Source organism: Sorex fumeus, unplaced genomic scaffold (assembly GCF_029834395.1).
Source record: "Sorex fumeus unplaced genomic scaffold, SorFum_2.1 ptg000098l, whole genome shotgun sequence".
NCBI classification, from domain to species: domain Eukaryota; kingdom Metazoa; phylum Chordata; class Mammalia; order Eulipotyphla; family Soricidae; genus Sorex; species Sorex fumeus.
In genome coordinates this window covers 16,350,502-16,370,932 of record NW_026606155.1, presented here as the reverse complement: position 1 = coordinate 16,370,932, position 20,431 = coordinate 16,350,502, and the positions used below count along the sequence as shown (strand labels likewise).

At 35.7% G+C, this 20,431-nt stretch overlaps 1 protein-coding gene across 24 annotated transcripts in view; it reads left to right on the top strand.

Annotated features, from left to right (window-relative positions):
- NRXN3 (neurexin 3) overlaps positions 1–18,830 on the top strand; it is a 1,716,647-nt gene extending 1,697,817 nt beyond the window's left edge. For 10 of the 24 annotated variants that reach the window (XM_056134049.1, XM_056134043.1, XM_056134042.1 and 7 more), the window contains one exon: positions 16,012–18,830. In XM_056134049.1, coding sequence (XP_055990024.1) covers positions 16,012–16,313 — 302 coding nt within the window. In that variant the 3' untranslated portion in view covers positions 16,314–18,830. Of the gene's footprint in view, positions 1–7,483; positions 7,679–15,387 lie in introns of those variants that run through there. The other 14 variants (XM_056134032.1, XM_056134029.1, XM_056134028.1 and 11 more) reach the window with 3 other exon arrangements.
- Positions 18,831–20,431: the final 1,601 nt, after the last annotated feature.

The following is a 20,431-nucleotide window of genomic DNA, read 5'->3' as shown; positions in this document are numbered from 1 at the left end:
GTCCTTTCCTCCCAACTGCCTAAAGACAAGCATTGAGGTCCAGCTTCTCTAAATCTGAATATCCTGTTTGTTTATCTTTAGTTTCCATAACTGCACAGTAAAGCCTGAGTTTTTAATAAACATTCTTAGCTCTGATTTATAAAAGGGAGAGTAAATTCAATAGTGATGTATTTCTTTCATGTTTTTTTTTTAAGCCAGCTGTGGATGAGATAGTTCAATTTGCATTGGAACTGCTAAGTTAAACTCAAGGAAATCCCATCTGGTTTAAAGAGTAAAAGAAAATAAAAGGGAATGGAGATTGCAATGCTTCAATAGTTCCTTTACGAAACATTTACTCGGCCCACATGGGGAAAAGTACCATGCCTGGAGTTATGGAGAACAGCAAAAGATTAGTGGAGTGGTTTCCGGTTGCAGGCAGTTTCCAGGCTACTGGAGGCATTGCTCCTTCATTTGCAGTGATTTCCTGAGCTCTTACTATATGCCTCGCATTGTTCTAACCACAGAGAGGATCAAGATAAGCTAAATTCTCAAGCAGCTATTTCAGAAACTAAGTTAGAACATGGCCGGACACTGTGATCACTAGGATCAGCGATAGACATAGTAGATAACAATAAACTGGTAGCAACTAACAGATCACAAAGGATTTACACAGATCAGAATATCGAATTTTGGTCTGAGGAAAACACTGGGATTGTAAGCAGCAAGGTAGCACTGTAACACTGTCTGTAGCAATGTCCTCCCATTGTTCATCAATTTACTTGAGCGGGTGCCAGTAACATCTCCGTTGTGAGACTTGTTGTTACTGTTTTTGGCATATCAAATATGTCACAGGTAGCTTGCCAGACTTTGCCGTGTGGGCAAGATACTCTCAGTAGCTTGCCGGGCTCTCTGAGAAGGACAGAAGACTCAAACCCGGGTCGGCCACATGCAAGGCAAATGCCTAATGAGAAGTATTTGAGGTATTGAGGGGATAAGTGGACCCTAGAGAGGGGAATATAAAGGTAAAGGTAAAGGCCCTCCCGTTGATCGTCGATTTGCTCGAGCGGGCCCAGTAACGTCTCCATTGGAGACTTTGTTGTTACTGTGTCTGGCATATCGAATACTCTCGGTAGCTTGCCGGGCTCTCCGAGAGGGGCGGAGGAATCGAACTCGGGTCGGCCATGTTGGCCGCTTGTAAGGCGAACGCCCTACCACTGTGCTATTTTTCATATTTTTACGCTAGTCCTTAAATTGAGTTGGATTAGTTTATTTTCTGTTTGAAAATCACTTTAACAGTTTTGCAATAAAGAACTTTTTTTTTTGTTGGGTTTTTAAAAAGGAAGAAGAAAGTCACTTCAACAAGTGAACTATATCAGAACAGAATTTTTTGGTGTTTGTGACTCAGACAATGGCTTTGTTTGTCAATTTTATTCACAATACTTTTAAATGATAAAGCACGGAGACAAGAACCATTGCTTACCATTTTCTAACAGAAAATTTTTTTGACATCACATTTGGACACAAGGCACTTGAACTTTACAAGAACATGCCAACATGCCAGACAACTGGCTAGATAGTATTACCCAGAAAACCAATAGCTTTCAATCATGCATTGGACCAACTGGAGTATGGTAAGATGAGGATTAGGGTAGAGGTAAAGTCAGAAAAACCTTGGGCCACTCAAGCTAAAAGGAAAGTCTATTCCAGACATGGTCTTTAATTCTGACCAGTAAATAGGTGAGTTATGATGTTGGTAAAAAATGATATTTCACATTGCCTTTTGTCATATTTTAATAGTATTACAAAGGCCTAGTAGTTTGAAAACACTTAAATAGAAACATATACTCCAGCTCGGTAATTAAACATTTTAAGGAGGAAATGAGGATACAGCCTTTGGAGAAGCGGAGTGCTGGATAGGCTTGAAGCTCCTAAACAAAGTTGAAAGACCAGGAATGATGGAGTTAGGCGCAGGGAAGAGTTTGGTTTATTTTTCAGAAGAGAAATCACTTGACTAGGTAAGACAGTGAGGTAGTGGGTAATAAAGACTTGAAGAGTGAGGTGATTGAAATTATCTCTGAAATCATAATTATCCACCCATATTATCTTATTTTCCCTTTGGAGAACCTGGCAGGCTACAAAAAGTATCCTGCCCACACGGCAGAGTCTGGCAAACTTCCCGTGTTGTACTCAATATGCCAAATACCAGTAACAATGATGGGTCTCATTCTCCAAATCCTGAAAGAGCAGTGAAATGGCTCTTTTAAAATCTCAGGACTAGGAAGAAGGAGACATTACTGGTGCCTGCTCGAGGAAATCGACGAACAACAGGATGATCGTGGTCGTGGATTAGTCTCAAAATCTTAACAAGGGGGCTGGTGAGCTAGTGTGGTGGGAAGGATGTTTGTCTTGCATGTGGCTTGCAGACCTGAGTACGATACATCATCCTATATTGTCCTGTAAGCATCACCAGGAGTAATCCCTGATTGTGGAGCCGGGAGTAATCCCCGAGCAACACTAAGTGTGGCCCCAAAGCAATGCACACAAGGGCAAGACTAAAACTGGGATAGCAGATGCTAAATTCATCATCTTGAGTTCTATTTCCTCTATTTCACTTTGTAAGGATATTCCATCTCTATTCAATAAAGCAGTGCTATAATGATAGTGTTTCTTATATCCAAACACTTCAGAAAGCAGTGATCTAAGTGTAAAAAGCTATTCTATTTTTGGTAGTTTAATTCATCAAATATGTATTGAAGAGCTGTGGTATACCTTTCTCTATGCTAGATTAAGAAATAAAAGTAAGTGATAATGGTATGGCTTGTGTATCAAGGAGCTTATAATATCCTGAGTGAGGAAATGCTTACTTGCACTAACATCTGATTAGCATTAAAACAAAGTGAAAAGGAGAATGTAATTCTGGAATTTTCTTTATTGAGTTTCATTTCAGTATAGAGTATTATTGCACATTTTTTTAATGAGTTAAAATAGTGCTTTGACCCTCACTAACCCCTTAGTTCTAATAATATCTTTAGGGATCTATGATTTCAAGAGATTATATGAAATGTTTTCATTGTCTTCAACCTTATTTGGGCTCTTTACTTAACACCAAATAGTGCTGAACTTTTGGAATATAGTTAATAATATTATTAATTCTAATAGAATATTTTCTAGTTTAAAAAGTAATGTTAAAAAGTCACCTATTTGTGCATTAGAGAATACAGACATACTCATGATATTATAAATTGAAAAGGGAAGGTTACAGGGATAGTGGAGGAATAATAATGGCATGTCTTAAGTCACATAGTTATTTTGTTTTGTTGTTGAGACATATTCAATGATTCAAGAACTACTTCCAGCTGCTAAAAGAATATATTCTTATGGAAATGTGTCTTAGCCTTCTTCAGAGTCTAACTTTAATTCACAAGAGAATGAAATTATAGACAGAGCTTCTTTTAAAATTATTAAAAGATGAACCAATCAATACTTAGAAACTTAGCATTACTGCAAAGATGAAGACAAAGATTCCTAAAGTAGTAACAATAGCTGCATGAGTTAATGTTTTTGGATAGATGTTTCTTGTTTTTTTTTTGATGCTCCAAGGATAATACTTCAAATAGCATTGATCTCAAGTGTTTAGGACTCAGACTTCCCTGTTGCACTGTGGCACTGTCCTCCCATTGTTCATCTATTTGCTCGAGCGGGCCCAGTAACATCTCCATCATGAGACTTGTTGTTACTGTGTTTGGCATATCGAATACATCGCAGGTAGCTTGCCTGGCTTTGCTGTATTGGCAGGAGACTCTCGGTAGCTTGCCGGACTCTCCAAGAGGGGCAGAGGAATCAAACCAGGGTCGCCCGGTTTGGCTGTGTGCAGGCAAGGCAAATGCCCTACCACTGTGCTATCACTCCAGACTTCCCTGTTAAATATGAAAATGTCATTTTACAGCTGTTTTCATGATGTCAACTTTGAAAACAATAAGAATAAACACTTTGACAAGTTTTTTATGATTATAAGTACTTTGGCATTCATAATCTCATTGTTAATATAAACCTACCCTGTGAAGTAAGTTAATTGATCAAATTGATAATATCCATATTACACTCAAGAAAACAAATTTGGAGAAATTAACTGATTTGTTTAGTGTGTCCTAAGAAACCAGTAGAATAGGCTATGTAACAAAAGCTGGAGCTTGGGTCTTTAACTTCGAAAATCTTCCTCCATCTACTATTTCCATGAGAAATTTACAATATTTAATGATGCAAATTAAGTCATTTAGGCCTTCCTCTTGGGCTTTATCCATGTACATTAAGGTACTGTCCTTTAGCAAGCAGGACAGTAGTTTGCAACTTGAGTTACTTGGCTACATCTTTATGTCTTTTATATCTTACTCGGCTTCTCTAGTATAACTTCCAGCAGTTTAGAAATGTTTTTCCTGAAAACAAATATATTCTCCAAGGTGGATTCTAACCACTGTAATCCCACTTTATTGCCTTTGAAGTTTTCAGATGTTTGATTCTGCGTGTAGCCAGGGTTATTTGAATATAAGATAAAAATGTTTGCATCACAATATGCTGTCTCAAGTCAAATTATTGTATGCTTTATTCTCATTGGCAGACATAATCCCTAAGCATCCTTATTATCAAGTGCTGAAATGGAGAACCATATATTTATTGATAATAAAAACCTAGCATAGATAGGTAATAAAAAATAAAGATGAAGCTGTGACATGATTATGAGTTGTTGAAAATAGTCTTGTGTTTTATATTACAACAGAATAAGATTTATATAAGCAAATGATAGTTTACTTACAATGTAAAAATGTATATGGACAGTATTAGGCTTTGTTGGCTTCATTTAAACTATGGCTTCCATGAGTTTAAAAAATACATATATTATTTTTATTTGCAAAGCGATAACCATAAATTCTAGCATGTTCAGTTATTTAAACCAGTGATTTCCAGAACGCGAGTGCTATCCTACTTACATGAATTTTAAAGCAGGCAATTTTAAGAAAGGTAAATTACTCAGTAGAAACCTTAGGAGGCCATATTGCTGATATAGCTTCTTCAAAATACCTCTCATTATCTAGAAGTACATATTGTCTAGGAAGTATAATCTTAAAGTCTTACACTTAGACCACTGTTTCCTACTTTAAAATATTGCCTTTGAAACAAAGAAATAACCTATATGAATATTACCCAAGCTTACGTTCTTCTAAAGAAGGTATCTGCTTCCTTGTGAGACCATATGAGCATTTATGGGGTCCTTGCTTATAATAAAAGTCAATGTCAAAAGCATAATTATTCAAAAACTTAATTAAATGGTAACAAGGGTTTTCCCCCTATATTATGGAAATATTTTTTCTCCTTTTAAAATCTCTCAGCTGCCCTTTGTGAAGTTCCTAGAATTATAATTAACATGATTAAACCAGAGACTAAAAATCTTGGTACGGACTGACCCAGGGGGACACATTACTATAATTATTGTAAAACAAAATAATAAAAGGGGCGTCCTACAGAGGGCAAAAGTCTGACTCACCATCAAAATTTATTCTATGTCAAAGTCACCCCCTAAATTACTGAAGAGCGGTTGGAATTGGCCACTGGAACTAGGCGCTCTCAAGTGTCTTGCCTTTGTGGTTCTCCTACCTGGGTTTCCCAGTCCTTGGTTGAACATTACCATTTTTGTAAAAAAAAAAAAAAAGCAATATTCAGTACAAATCCTGTGATCTATTCCAGTAGAGGCTGAGGCCACTTCTAAAAACTCTTTCCCCATAATCTTTCTACAATTTCTTCCTTTTAATACCCTTTCTATTACTTTATCTCCACACGTCACACTGTATATTGAATCAAGCACCAGCTTCTTTAACTCTAGAAGACTGTATCCCCAGTGCATTTCAGATGTGCTCATTTTTGACACAGTGTCTCTGTGTTCCTGTCTTTGCCCCATTACTAAATGCATAATATACATATATAAATCCCTCAATTTATCTAGCTTGTTTTACTAACATCCATTGTCACCCACGGGGCCTGTAAATTTGGCAAAGCCTAAGGCTAGTCTTCTGAAGAAATGTTCATTTTAAACCCCCTGCTTATAAAATTTGGATTTTAAGGCTATGAATGAAACATGTAAAATTGTCCTACAACAAAATCCAGGAACCCATGCATAGTTTAAGTTCACTTCCTGCCACGAGAGGCACTACTTCAAGCACAATATACAGGCACATGTCTTTCTATGTAATTGGCAAGATATAATTGGAATTTCCCTTGGCCCCTACTGGAAAAACATGAACTAAATCTAGTACCTGCTCCCACCCCAAAGCAGTTGTGTCTTGCTGACCTCTTCCCGACCCTAGCTTGCTGTTCTGTTTTTCTATTTTCCCTAAATGCAACTTACTTGAAGCATGTGTTGATTTGATTAACATTCCTCTAATTAATGGGTATGAGACAATAGCCCATTCGTCAGTCTTAGCCACTTTCTTCTCTTTTAAATGTCTACTTATGACGTACATCCAGACTGCACGCCCTTTTTATTTTTCAAAGAAGCAAAACCAAAACAACAGAAAAAGCATTTTTAAATAAATTACAAAAATTTGTTTGGAAATAAAGTGCAAAATTTGTTTTCAATTGTGGCCAGTTACCAAAAGGGGGATCAATAAGAAAACTAAATTGCAAAGCCCCCCAAAAAAGTGTCCCCTGACTTCTCTGTCTGTGCCTCCTCAGCGTGTGCATCTGGTTGTTCATCTCTGAAAATGTGTGAAATACGTTTTTTTTTTAACTTTTTTTTAATTTTCTCCCTATTTATTTGGGAATTAAGTGCTTTTTGTATTATATCTATCTATATATATATTTCAATGTGTTTCTTTTTAATTGCTAGATCTTTAGATTTGGTTTTATTCGAAATTATGAGAAAAAAGTTATAAATTGTTTTCTGCAATTTTCCCCCACTCCCTCTTTAAATGTGGAACAACTTCAGCTGCAGAATCCCCACATCCACATCTTTCCATTTAGCCCTGTTTCACTGAGAATCATGTGCACCTGGGGAAGATGCCTGTCATTCAGAAGTACCATTTCTATAGGGGAAGTAATTTGGAACCCAGCAAGGGGCTCTCTATTCAATCTTGCCTTCCCATCACCTACCTCTGCGGGCGTTGAACTCCCTCCCCCAAACTCTAGATGGGGCTGTGTGGCTGCCGATGAAGTTGTTCAACCTGAATGCTTAAATCTAGTCTCCTTGTTTTTGCTTTTAATCTTTCTATCATTACTCTTAGAATTATGATTTTATGTATTTTGACTATTTTCAGTAGAAAAAAAAGTTTAAGTGTTTTTATTATTTGAAAATCTTTGATGACAATTGTAATGATTTTTGGAGTAAATTGCATGTTGAAGAAGTTGCAGATTAGGGTGTGTGAGATTGTCAGTGTTAGAGTTCTGTTCTTTATTTCTGTAGATGGGCATGTGTAGGCTCATTTGTTTTTGTATATTGCCCATCCCTTCCTTACAGCCAGAAGCTCTAATGCAGCTAGATCACTCCGTGCCGCCCTTACATGGACATGGCGACTCACTTACACATTTACTCCCATCATCTTCATCTCTTGTGTAGTACACTCATAGATACAACCCTACCCTTTCTGCATCTTTCCTTCCCATGCCCCTCCTTTCTTTAGCATTGTTCAAATTTATGTGCTGTCATCCATCCCTTTAAATTAAAGAAAGTCTAAAACTTGTCAAAAGACAACAACAAAATTAACTATATATGTGAGAACCTATAACAATGCAGAAATTCATTCAAAGCCCTTTAGAGTCATAGATTTTTAAAGGCAAATTATAAAAGTAAAAAGTATTTTTAATTTTTTCATGGCAATCGGAATTATTTTCCATTCAAAAATTTATGCCCTCCCAAACTCCCCCCCCCACCAGAGTAAAAATTTGTTAAAGTGCAGATTTACTTTTCTTTTCATGTTATGTGGTGTGGATGTATGTGTTGTTGCCTCCCTGTATCATCCTTTGTTGTAAAATTATTATATTTGGAAAAACTAGACATTTTGCTCAAACATTTTTTAAGAAATGACAACAAAAAAGCAAGTTACAAGAATGTGGCAATCCTGTTTGTCCAAGAGCATTCTTACACAACTTTCTTTTGTAAATTTTTCTTTCATGCCAAAAAACATGCGGGCAATTTGTTGATGTAAGTTGACTATAAAATTAATACGGTATGTTTTTTAACTTAAATTATTTGTCTATATGGAAAATCTTGTTTTGTTTTTTCTGAAGTGGCCTCTAATTTTTTATTTGCATTTTCTTTGCTTTCTGTTCTTTTATTGTGAATGCCTTATTGTTATCTGCTTGCCTTCCCTCTAACTTCCTTTGACCTTGAAGTTGTTTTTATTTTCTTACTATTTTATTTTAAAGGTAATATTATTTTATTTATTTATTTATTTATTTCAATTTTACTGTTATGTTTGTACTGAATTCTTTCAAGTATCAATGTGAATTCTACTTTTGGTAGATGGGGGTGGGCAAATTGTTCTTAACATTCAAAGCCAGTCTGACCTCTTTGCCTGAACCAACTGTAAGCCTTGAAAATGGCAGACTCTACATTGGAATATTAAATTGGTTACAGCCTCAGGGAGGCCTGAACCCCAGAAAAAAAAAAGAGTCCACCTTTTTGTTACAATCCTAATTTCATCTTCATTTAATTTCCAAAAAGTCATTGAGGACAGTAAGTCCTTAATTTTTCTTCAGAAAGGAGAAACAAGGTACTCTCAAGTGATTATTGTAGAATTTGGTTTTCCAGGACGATACCAGCACTTATCATCATAAGCTGCAAAATCAATTGTATTTGGAATAAAGATGTTGAGAATCCAAGGTAATTAGTGTTTTCCTATTCATGACTCCCGATGTATCAATGCATAGAACATTTGGTTAAAGCACGCACACGGACACAGAAGATGCTTTTCTCTCTCCCTCTTTTCTTTTCTTCCTCCTTCCCCTCTACTTTTTTATCCTTCTACTTTTTTATTCCCTTTCTATTAATAGTTGCTATTTCTCCCAAGGATTTTAATCAGGTAAGCCTTACGAGATTATTAAGATCCACCAAGAAGAAACGAGATGATTTTCACACCCAAGATTTTACTTAGGAAGCATTCACGTAGGTATATCCATTGAGTGTAACTCTACAATGGTAAGAATATTTCTTGATTTTAAAGCTATTTGAGTCAGTGCTGCCTTATGCACTTCAGAAAACAAGCTTATTAAGATGTACTTTGTGTGTATTAAATAAATTTCTTGTTTTACTTTATTTTTAGATATTTATGTTATCTGAAATTATTATAGAAAGAAAATATCTAGTTGGATGGTGAATAATAGGTATATTTTCAACTCAACAGCTACAATGGATGGAATTTCTTGATCTAAGCTTATTAATTTAATATTTTTGACATATCAAAAATATTTCAAAGATTTGGAGAAAAGAACTTCCTAAATGGGTTGTATTATTATCTAATTGAAAGTATTATTGTGTTTAAAGTATTTCTTCTGCTGAGGAAGCTATCCTTAGGACATTTTAATAAATAGCTAATCATCTTTAAAATTATAATCAGCTCTTAAACTCTGTATTTAATATATCAGTAATTTCAGTTCTATATTTTTATAACCTTGCCTTAGCATGCAGCTACATCATATAATGGTTGGAAGAAAATTGTCATTATTTAGTATTTATAGGCCCAAAATATTAATAGAAATAAGTAGAAGTATTATGTATAAAGGGACGCTTGAGAACAGGGAGCAGGGAGGTAGTAGTCACAATAAAGAGAACACTACAGCCTTTCTACCTGTCCAGCCTCCCTGTATCTCATCAGTGACTTGCAGGGAGGGGAGGGAAGGAGAGGGTCATCAGAACCGGTAAGAGTCATCTGAGAGCTCCTACTGGGCTCTAATCTACCAGTACTCTAATCTACCAGTCCCAGGAGGCAATTGTCAAGCTTCACTTCAATTCACATGGTCTCTCTACAGTAGGAACTTGTCTCTGTCACTCAAGTTTCAGGAGAGCCATAACTGACAGGCAGGACGAAGGATTTCACTGGAAAGGAAAGTCAGTCCTGACTTCTGCTCAAGTATTCCAGACTTGTCTAGCAGAAAAGATTTTTTGGAGAAAGTCAACAGTGAAAGACATCTTACTAAAAGGGGAGAGAGAAAAGGAAAGGAAATCAAAGAATACGGATTTCCCAGAGGGAGAAGAGAGTCCTTTAAAGTAAAAGAAAGAAAATGCATAGACCAAGTTAGGAGGAGAGTGATCCAGACAGAGTACACTAGGCTTGTTTGTGCTAAATTGGTTTTATAAGGTTTTTCCAAACTGTCTTATCTTGGGAATTTTCTATGTTGATACAATTCACTTGTCAGTTGCCAAAGATTTGTTAAGGGAAGAAGACTTTTTGGTGGGCTTCCATTTTATTTGTGCCTTATGTTCCTGCTAAAATTTTTCCTCTCCTGAGAAAATCTAGCTTTCTTCAGTTGAGTTGAAGACCTTTATACTTTCAAAACTTAGTTCCTGAAACCAGCTCCAAGCCCAGCTTTCCAACACTGGACCTGGAAAGAAGCTGGAGACAGAGGAACCTCTTTTTGAATCCTATCTTGGTTTTATTTCTTCTTGAACTTCATTGCCAAGATGGTCCTCTGTTTACCTACATTTGAAATAATACAGAACAAAGGGTTCTGTGTTAAAAATTATCATGCATATTTAATAATACTCAGATGTGTTATTATTATTCACACTGATATTTTATGTTAGCTTATGGCGTTATCCTCATTTTGTAGAAAAATCTAAGAAATTTAACCAAACTAATATAGCTAATAGGCTACAAAATTGTGTTGCTAAATTGTTTGAGTGACTTCAGATGCATGTTCTTAATAAGGAAATTAAAAATCATTTGGCCTTCATCATTTTACAATATTTAATTTATCAGTGCAGAAATGCCTCATATTTTCTGGGTTTTTGTTAAATCTGTAGTCTTTCAGAATAAAATTAAATTTAATAAAAGTTAGGAAAAATAATTTCCCTATGCAGATATTCTCTCCTGATTAAAATATAAATTGAGACATTTTTGTTTTTTCTGGTGCCTTTTCCCCAGGTGCTTGCCATGTTTTTCCATGGTAATTTTTTTCTAAGGGTGGATGGAGAACATTTTCGTGGTTTTAAACTTTGAGATATGTGTGTGCCACAAGTACTTCAGTGGCACAGAATAAATAAATATTCTTCAAGATCTAAGTGAGTGGGGAAAGAATAATTTTTCTCTTTTATGATCTAAGTGAGTGGGGAAAGAATAATTTTTCTCTTTTATATTTGAATTTCCCAGCTGAGAATTATAAAAATGCAAATAAGAGATGATGTAATGCTTCTAAATATACATGAAAGAAATTTAAGGAATTATAGTATGGTGTCCTTTCCCAGAATCTTGTTCTTTGGTGTCACAGTTTCAGTATTTTTATGACTTTCTTAAACTCAAGTATTTCCAGAGAAACAAAGGTTAGTAGTTTTCACATTGTAAACCACTTCATGATCCTACTCTTGTTTTGTCAATGATACCCAATGTTCCCCATCACCTCCAACATTCTCACAGTTCAGAGTAGTTCTATTCAATTTTTAATGCACTGTCTTTTCTGATGGCAGAAAACCCCTCTTGCTGAAGATCAGCCCTAGACACATGAATTATATATCTATAAATACACTCATAAAGCAAAAAGCAGGGCAGCCTTCAGGGCTAAAAGAGACCTTTTATATCCCCAGTGATCTCTCTGGTTTAAAGGAAAGAACAGCTCTGTCAAAAAGAGCGTGTAATCCCAATTTAAAACACTAGCTTAAAGAAATACAAATAGTTCTTACTCCAAACCAAGGATCAAATCTGGAGATGGCATAGAAAATTTGAGTTGTGATAAGTTATAGGTCTTGAATTACTCTGCCTATAACCCTTTATATCTTTAGACTTGTTTCTATGAATGCATTTATAAGCATAGACATTTGGTGGGTCACCAACTCCATAGTATTTGCATGATAAAAAATTACTGGATGCAGCAACATTTCTGAGAACAGTCATTTAGATTGACACAAATAATACTAAGTAGCCATAACTCTTAAAGTCTTCTACAGTCCAAGTAATTTCTAAGTAAAATCTATTAATAGAAGACCTGTAGTCCTTGCTTCCCTATTTCAAATGATTTATATTTCCCTTGGACTCCCCAGAACACCATAATTATCTTCAATCTTATCTAGAAGTAAAATAATTTGATATAAAAACTGATTGTATACCCACCCACCTATACCAGGCATCATATTTATACTTGCAAAAACTTTCTACCTATTGCCACAATAATTCTCATTTGTAACAGAAATATTGTTATGTAAGCCCTAACAATTGGGCTTTCTCTTCTGGTAAATGCCTAACTTAAATTGTAATTATTGAGGCATTAGCTTTAAAGAGATATCAACTTCAAAGATGACTACTTCTAATCAATATTATAAATGTTTATAATACCAACCTTATAAAGGGTTTTTTTTTGTAAATGAGAAAGTTTCAGTTTTTGTTTCAGGACCCCATCTTTCCTTCAATTATAGAAAGAATACTGCTGCTATTGTTTTCATTATTACTGTAATCCTAGAATGGTACTTACATTAATTAATTGGATAAGAAGAAAGTAGTAACCAAAGTAGAGGTATTTAATGCACAGTTTGTAAATTCTGTGAACAGTTTGTACATTCTGTGCATTTTTTCAACCACAAAAATACTATACATGCTTTAGAGAGGGAGGAAAATAAGAAAATTTCATATTCCAGGTGATTATTGGAGATCATACTATTGAAAATAAACAAACTTCATTCTGAAATCAAGAAGACAATACTGTATCTTACTTAAAGGAACACTAGCATTCTATTTAATATTTTATCTTTTTTATTTGAATCAGACATTTGCCCCTCAACAAATTTGTCATTCATTGTCCTTTTTTACAAGGCATCTCAGTTTACTTTATTTGGAGAAGATTTCTTTATCTTACTGAAAAGAACAAATGACTATATGTGTGCAGTAAAGAACACACATACCAAACTTTTCTAGATAAACTAAAAAAAATGTCTTATTTGCCACAGGAGAGTAAAATAAACTTAAAGCAATTTTTAGGAAACCTGTAAAGAGATTGCATGGCCTTTACTTCTTTCTTGCTCCTGTTCTCTTCTTACTCAAAATATGTATCACCTTAAGTGTAAAACTTGTGCCCCACCACCCCATTAGAAGAATAAGGAGAAAAGTTGACTCACTGTTAGTTTTAGGACTAGCTTACCTTTAGGGAACTATGTTCTGAATCCCACTTATCAAAACTAGCGAAAGTGGATAAATAATGCATTTAATACATTGTAAGGTACATGAATTATATATATGTTCACATTTTTTAAAGGCATGCATGCTGTTCCAGTAAAGAAACTTTGAAGCCTTGAAAAATCTGCTAGGATCGTTTTGCTTAATAGTTTCATATTCTGGGCACTGAACAAAAGTTCGGGTTTAAAATAGAGACCAACAGATCATCCTAATAGTCTCAGAAAGGTCTTCATTTCCCACCAGATGGTGAAGTTATCAGACAGGTTAGAGATAGTTATACAATGACATGTCATACCTTTCATTCCAATAGTACTCATGCATTAACTATCAACTTCTTCAACACCATATTGTTGGCTCAAAGGCAAGGGTAAAGACTTCTGCTGTGGGTGCAAGCTGTTTTTCTCAGACACATGAGAGTGTTCACCAGCCTCCCGTTGAAACCAAGAAATCTAAGATACACCAAATCTGAGATACAGGAAAATTTTAAGAATATAAAATATGGAGAGCTGAATATAAGAATTGTAATTTGTGAGTCAGCCTTTATACATAGAAAAAAAGCTTAGAAATCTTGGGCAGTTGAAAGCAGCTACTTCCTAGAGCGTGCCAGACCTTTGGATTATTGAGCCAGCTGCCTTTGTCACCAATAAGGGAGAAACCCCAGCACAGGTCCAGTCTATCTGATAGCAACTGCTCAAATACCAACAATACCATCAAGACAAAGCTACTAAAAGGAGTAGAATGCATAAGAACCTCATACCTGGGTGAGAAGCTTAATGGCCCAGCTCAGAAAGAAGCCTTCAATGCTAATAACGTATTAGCATCTCAACTCTCTAAGTAGGACAGGAAAACAGCATGATATTCCTGAGAGCTGATTTTAAAAATAATAGTCCAAATATTTTTTTTCTGGATTGAATTCAATGAAGAAAAATGAGCTGTGACTTTTTGAAAATTCTTCTGTTGTAAAAAGAACACTGGTAAGAAACACAGAAGTGACCTTGATTATCTTGCTTACACAGATCAATAATAAGCTTGGCCTTTCAATTAGTAAGTAACAATTGGTAAGTAACAGCTACCACTAAATATTGTGGTACCTATGATTTTCAAGGCATTATGATTCAATGAATAATTTCAAACATTCATTTCTAATTTAGTTCACATGTTTATAAGTACAAAAAGTAGGATTCATGGGAAAACTTATACATTTTTTCTACTCTAAATACAAATCTTTACTTTTGAAAACTCATTTGTTACCTCTAATTTCTAAATCTGAAATTAAGTTTCTGTAAATCTAAGATATTGAGATGAGATTTTAAAAAATAGCTTCCAATTTAATATATATTACACATAGTATAAAAACAAATGGACACACATAATATTAGACTATTGCAAGGTGTTTTGTCATTTACTAATCAAGGGAACTTCTGTGAAAGCATTGTCAAAATAGGTTTGTTTGAAGAATATTTAAAAACTATGAAAGTTCCCATTTGGGGTATAGTAAATAAAGAATGAGCTTAATAAATGTGAAATAAAATGTAGTTACTTAAACATAGTAAAGATATGATATTTTATGTTACTTGATCTTAGTCTTTACGACCTGGAGAATATGAAATACTTATCCTCGTGGGAGTAGTAAGTAGAAACGCCGAAGACAAGAAAGAAATGCTACGATTCCCAAATTAAGCATGTGTGCGGCATGTGCACACATATACACACACACACATTTTGATAGCAGTATTTGCAGCGACGTAATTGAACAACATCCTCCCAGAAGCAGATCCTGGAAATCGACTATCTGAATTCTATCTAAATAATTGCTTGAGAGTATCTTTAAAAGTAAAGAATTTCCAAATTTGGTGGCAAGAGGCATGGGGTGGGGTCCAAATCAGCCCAGGATATTTTGTTCTAAATAGAATATGTATTTGGGTCTGAGTTGTCTCTTATCATTTCTGAAGTATCCTCTATGCTCTCCGCTCAAGAATGACTATGAACGGTGTTTATGGACGAACGACACTAATTCTTTTTTTCTCTTTCTTTTCCATCCCAGGAGGTGAATTAGTTATCCCTCTTCTTGTAGAAGACCCTTTAGCCACCCCTCCTATTGCTACTCGTGCACCTTCCATTACACTCCCCCCTACCTTTCGCCCCTTCCTCACCATTATTGAGACCACCAAAGATTCCCTGTCCATGACCTCTGAGGCGGGGTTACCTTGCTTGTCGGACCAAGGCAGCGATGGTTGTGATGATGATGGCTTGGTGATATCTGGGTATGGCTCAGGGGAAACCTTTGACTCTAACGTGCCCCCTACTGATGATGAAGATTTTTACACCACCTTCTCCTTGGTAACAGATAAGAGTCTTTCCACTTCAATCTTCGAAGGTGGCTACAAAGCACATGCGCCCAAGTGGGAATCCAAGGACTTTAGACCTAACAAAGTCTCCGAAACTAGTAGGACTACTACCACATCTTTGTCCCCTGAGCTGATCCGCTACACAGCTTCCTCCTCGTCTGGGATGGTACCCAAATTGCCAGCAGGCAAAATGAATAACCGTGATCTCAAACCCCAGCCTGATATAGTCTTGCTTCCGTTGCCCACTGCCTATGAGCTAGACAGCACCAAACTGAAGAGCCCACTAATTACTTCCCCCATGTTCCGTAATGTGCCCACAGCAAACCCCACGGAGCCGGGAGTCAGACGGGTTCCGGGGGCCTCAGAGGTGATCCGGGAGTCGAGCAGTACAACAGGGATGGTCGTCGGCATTGTGGCTGCTGCCGCCCTCTGCATCTTGATCCTCCTGTACGCCATGTACAAGTACAGGAACAGGGACGAGGGGTCCTATCAAGTGGACGAGACGCGGAACTACATCAGCAACTCGGCCCAGAGCAACGGCACGCTCCTCAAGGAGAAGCAGCAGAGCTCGAAGAGCAGCCACAAGAAGCAGAAGAACAAGGACAAAGAGTATTATGTGTAGAACAGAACCCCGCCGCCGGTCCGAGATGAATTGCAAACGCAGCATCCTTTCTAGAGACATGCATCCGTACTTGGGAAAATGAGATGTGACACATGGCAGATCTGTTTTGACTATGAAACGGGGTCTGCAGACCATGACTAGGGTGGGGAAACCCATTTTTTTTCCCAAAGGACACCTACAAAGATGCACCTGCCTATCCAGTTCATCCATGGCTGCTTGGAGCCAGCCGTGGCTCGGAGACAGAAGTCCTTTCTGCCCTGCTGTATCACGAAGCACACACTTTGCGCTCAGCAGCAAGCAGACAGCACCCCCACTTCCGCGGACTGGAAGCCTCCTTCTCTTGAGGACCTTTGCCCAAGGTAGAAGACTTCATGGCTTACTTGTTCCATAACTCCAAGTGAGTCTGTAATGATGTTTGTGAAGCTTGACTGTAACAATGTTTTTATTTTCTTCTGTTTGTTTAATTATGTAAAAAACAAAAACACGCAAAAAAAAAAGAAAAGAAAAAATTTAAAAACAAAACAACAACAAAAAAAAATATACTCTTCTCTGGTTCCTACCAGTGTTGTGTAACTTTTCAAGATCTGAGGGGGATAATGGATTTGGGGTTTTTGTTTATTTATTTATTTTTTTGGAGAGTGACTGGACATAAAAATAAAACTCAGAAAACAAAAGTAAGAGAGACTATTGCCATATGAACTCAAAAGCTCCCATGGTATTCACTCTGCATATCAGGTTGTGGTGTGTCTAGAATCTGTCGTTTGTTTCCTATATGATGCTTTGCTGAACACATAGCAAAACCAACTGGTTGATGATGACATTGATTTGAAGAGCTGTTCCCCCTAGATCGAATTTGAGAATTATTAGCCACCACTGACACCCTGAGCTGATGGGGTTAGGGCTGGCTTATCAGAACTATTCGTGTCACTTAACAATATTGTACTTGTCCATTAGCCCAACCAAATTGTGGTAAAGAAAAAAGCCCCACTAACTCAAACAGAGCCTTTCCTTGAGACAGGAAAGAGGGGTGTGGGCTGGATTGATGACTAATTGAAATGCATGCAAACATAAAAGCCAATGTTAAAAGTCTACTAAAGAGTTGAAACAGCCAATAGGGGAGTTCAACTTGTTGTGGAACCACAAAAGATCACATGCGCCAAACAAGGCATGACCGAGTACAAAAATACAATTCTCCCCCTGCCCCACCCCATGATAATGTTTTTCATAGTGTTTTAATTTTGTAGCCTGACACGTGCAGATAACGCTATCCTTCCATTTGCCCAGGTCTCCCTTCACCCATCTTTTTAAAAAATAAATGAATAAATAATAAATGAATAAAGCTGCTGTGACACACACAAAAGGAATTTAATAGTATAATATATATAAATAAATATATATACAGATATATTTATCATGGTATGTTTGATGGGATGACTGAAACAGCAAATTCTGTTCAGGTCTTTAAGTGGAATGAGAATGTTGTTTTAAAAGAAAATAACAAAACAACAAAAAAGTAAACCTTAAAAATGTGAAGAAAGTGTGAGTTTTAGTTTTGTCACAGTTAACTGTGTCAAAGAGAATTTAAAAAAAAAATCTTCTCAGATTTTGTTTACATATTTTACTACATTTTTGCTGGTATAATTCCTTAGCCACCTATGTACATACTGCTTAAAGAACTGTTCTTTCCTTTATATTTGTTATTTCAGTTTGTTTGGTTTATATTCCAGTTGTCTTTCTTTTTGAAAAGAGGAAACAATGTACAGAAAAACAATAAAGTGGTTGTGTGGCCATAGCTATCAAAAAAGCAAGAGACAAAGCCTGACAAATATAACACAGAAATGAAGTGTAACTGCGGGAGGGTTCAGATGTATACCATTTCTTTTGTACAGATGAAAAATCAATCAGCTATTTAGATTTAGAAATCTACTCTTGCTGGCCTTTGTAAGTTGCATGACTATTTGACTTTGAAAAACTATCTTAAAGACATGGGCAAAAAGTGCAATCTAAACAATGGTAGCCTTTACTAATGTATATGGAAAGAAATGTTCCTCGTTATCTGATATTTCAATGTGTTAAGAACTTTGGATTATTTTTCGTTGTTGTTGTCATTAAAAAAAGACAGGATTATAAAATGATATCAAAGCACGATTTAGATAACCTAAATGGCCCAACCTTTATGAAATTGATTATATCTCGATGTCTGTAAAAGATTGCTGTTCTTGGAGTCTTGAGGTCTTGTGAACTTATTTCCTGCTTTCTATCTTTACATTTCTCATTTGAGTAAAAATGCATTTGTTATATTCCTTTTAGTGTAAGTTTCTATTTGGACAATTTTATGAAAACATGTGCATTCTGTATGTAAGCTTCTATCATATTCCTGTTGTTTTATGAGCAGATTTTTAAGGAATTTATTTTATAATGTGATGTTACTGCTTTTAAGTTTTTCCTTTCTCTTTTGTTACATATTTGCATTTTTTGTTCAAGGATATGCTTAGCAATAAAATGTTCTTCCCAAAATCTTGTTTGATGGTGTGGTTTTATTTTCTAAACATTTGGGGAAAGATTGGGCCATGAGGAAAAGCTGACATATTTTATTAATAGACGTGTAAGTTAGGATGACTTTTATGTGATAAAAATATTCTAGCTATTACTTTTATAAAAGCAGGATATTTGTAGTTAATCTGTTAATGTCTGTCAATTGCAACATTATTGTTTAGATTTTTTTAGTAGAATACCAGGAAGAAAAGTCATTTTTCTGAACAGGTAAGATGAGAGAACCACTTATGCTGAAAACTGTAACTTGCTATTGTATAAAAATATTGACCTTCCCTTTTCTTCACTTTGTGGTTGGTGTTACTGTGATGTTCAGGGGCCAGACACTTGGTTACAGTGCTTACATGCACCTGATACAATGGCCTTTGGAACAGGGACTTGAGGTGCCAAAGATTATGTTGGAAGTGCCAGGATCTACACTGAGGTGTCTGGGATCGATTTGTAGTCTTACACGTGCAAGAGAGGTGTGCTAATACTAAGTCTCATTTCCGTGATGTTGATATTATATTTTAAAAACATAATTTATAAATGTTTTCTTCGAATAAGATATTGAGCAGTTTTCTAGAACCATTTATACATAATGCCTAAACGCAAGAATGCTCTAGAGAGAACTTTTATCTCAGACCCTGCCATAATTTTTCCTTAAAGCACTAAATCCTGAAACAGTATTTAAGTCAGTGTTTATCTTTCACCAGCTTCTTTCTGAATTTTTAGAATATACAGTTTTTGCAGACAGACATTATTGCTGCAACCTATATGTCAGGTGTCCTTGATTTTCTGGTTCGCTAAGCATGTGCTTAGTTTGCCAATTGGATAATCCATCATAATACCACCCATTTTAAACAATATTCTGGAAATATGGGTTTAACTGAAAAGATGTTCTCCATGCTATATTAGTTTTCAGTTTGGAAGAGTTAGAATTAAAAACAAATACAATTATCTGTTTCTTCTGATTTCATTAGTACATTTCTTATGCTATTGACTATCATAGGAATCAGAAAAAAATGAGATTCAAGCATTTAAAACTATGAAAAATTATCTCTTTATTTGACTTTGATAAATTACTTAAATTGAAGGTGTAATTTATCAATGCCTTTGATATATCAAATATTATCTTTAGTTTTTTGGATCCCAGAAGGCTATTTAATCCCTGAGAGGTATATAGTATTTCCTTATCTTAAAAATGACTACATTAAAACACAAGTAAATTACTGACAATTTAGTTGATACATTTATAATCATGTTGAGATATCAGATCCTGGAGGAATAAAGGTCAGTGTGTATCATGAGCAGGATGTAAGAACTGAGAGTAGAGAGTTGGGTGGGAGTCCCAGGCAGACGAATTACTATAAAGGAGAAAAATGTATATTTCTGTACTTGGACTCTACAACTAAAATATAAAAAGCATATATATATAATATATTTGATTATATATATATATATATATATAAATCTTCATTAATAGTTGGGATTTAAAAAAGCCCTTGCCTCAACTTTCGGGTCATGTACTATTTTATATTTTGTCACTGCCTTCCAGAATTAGAAATTTTACAATAAACTCTGCA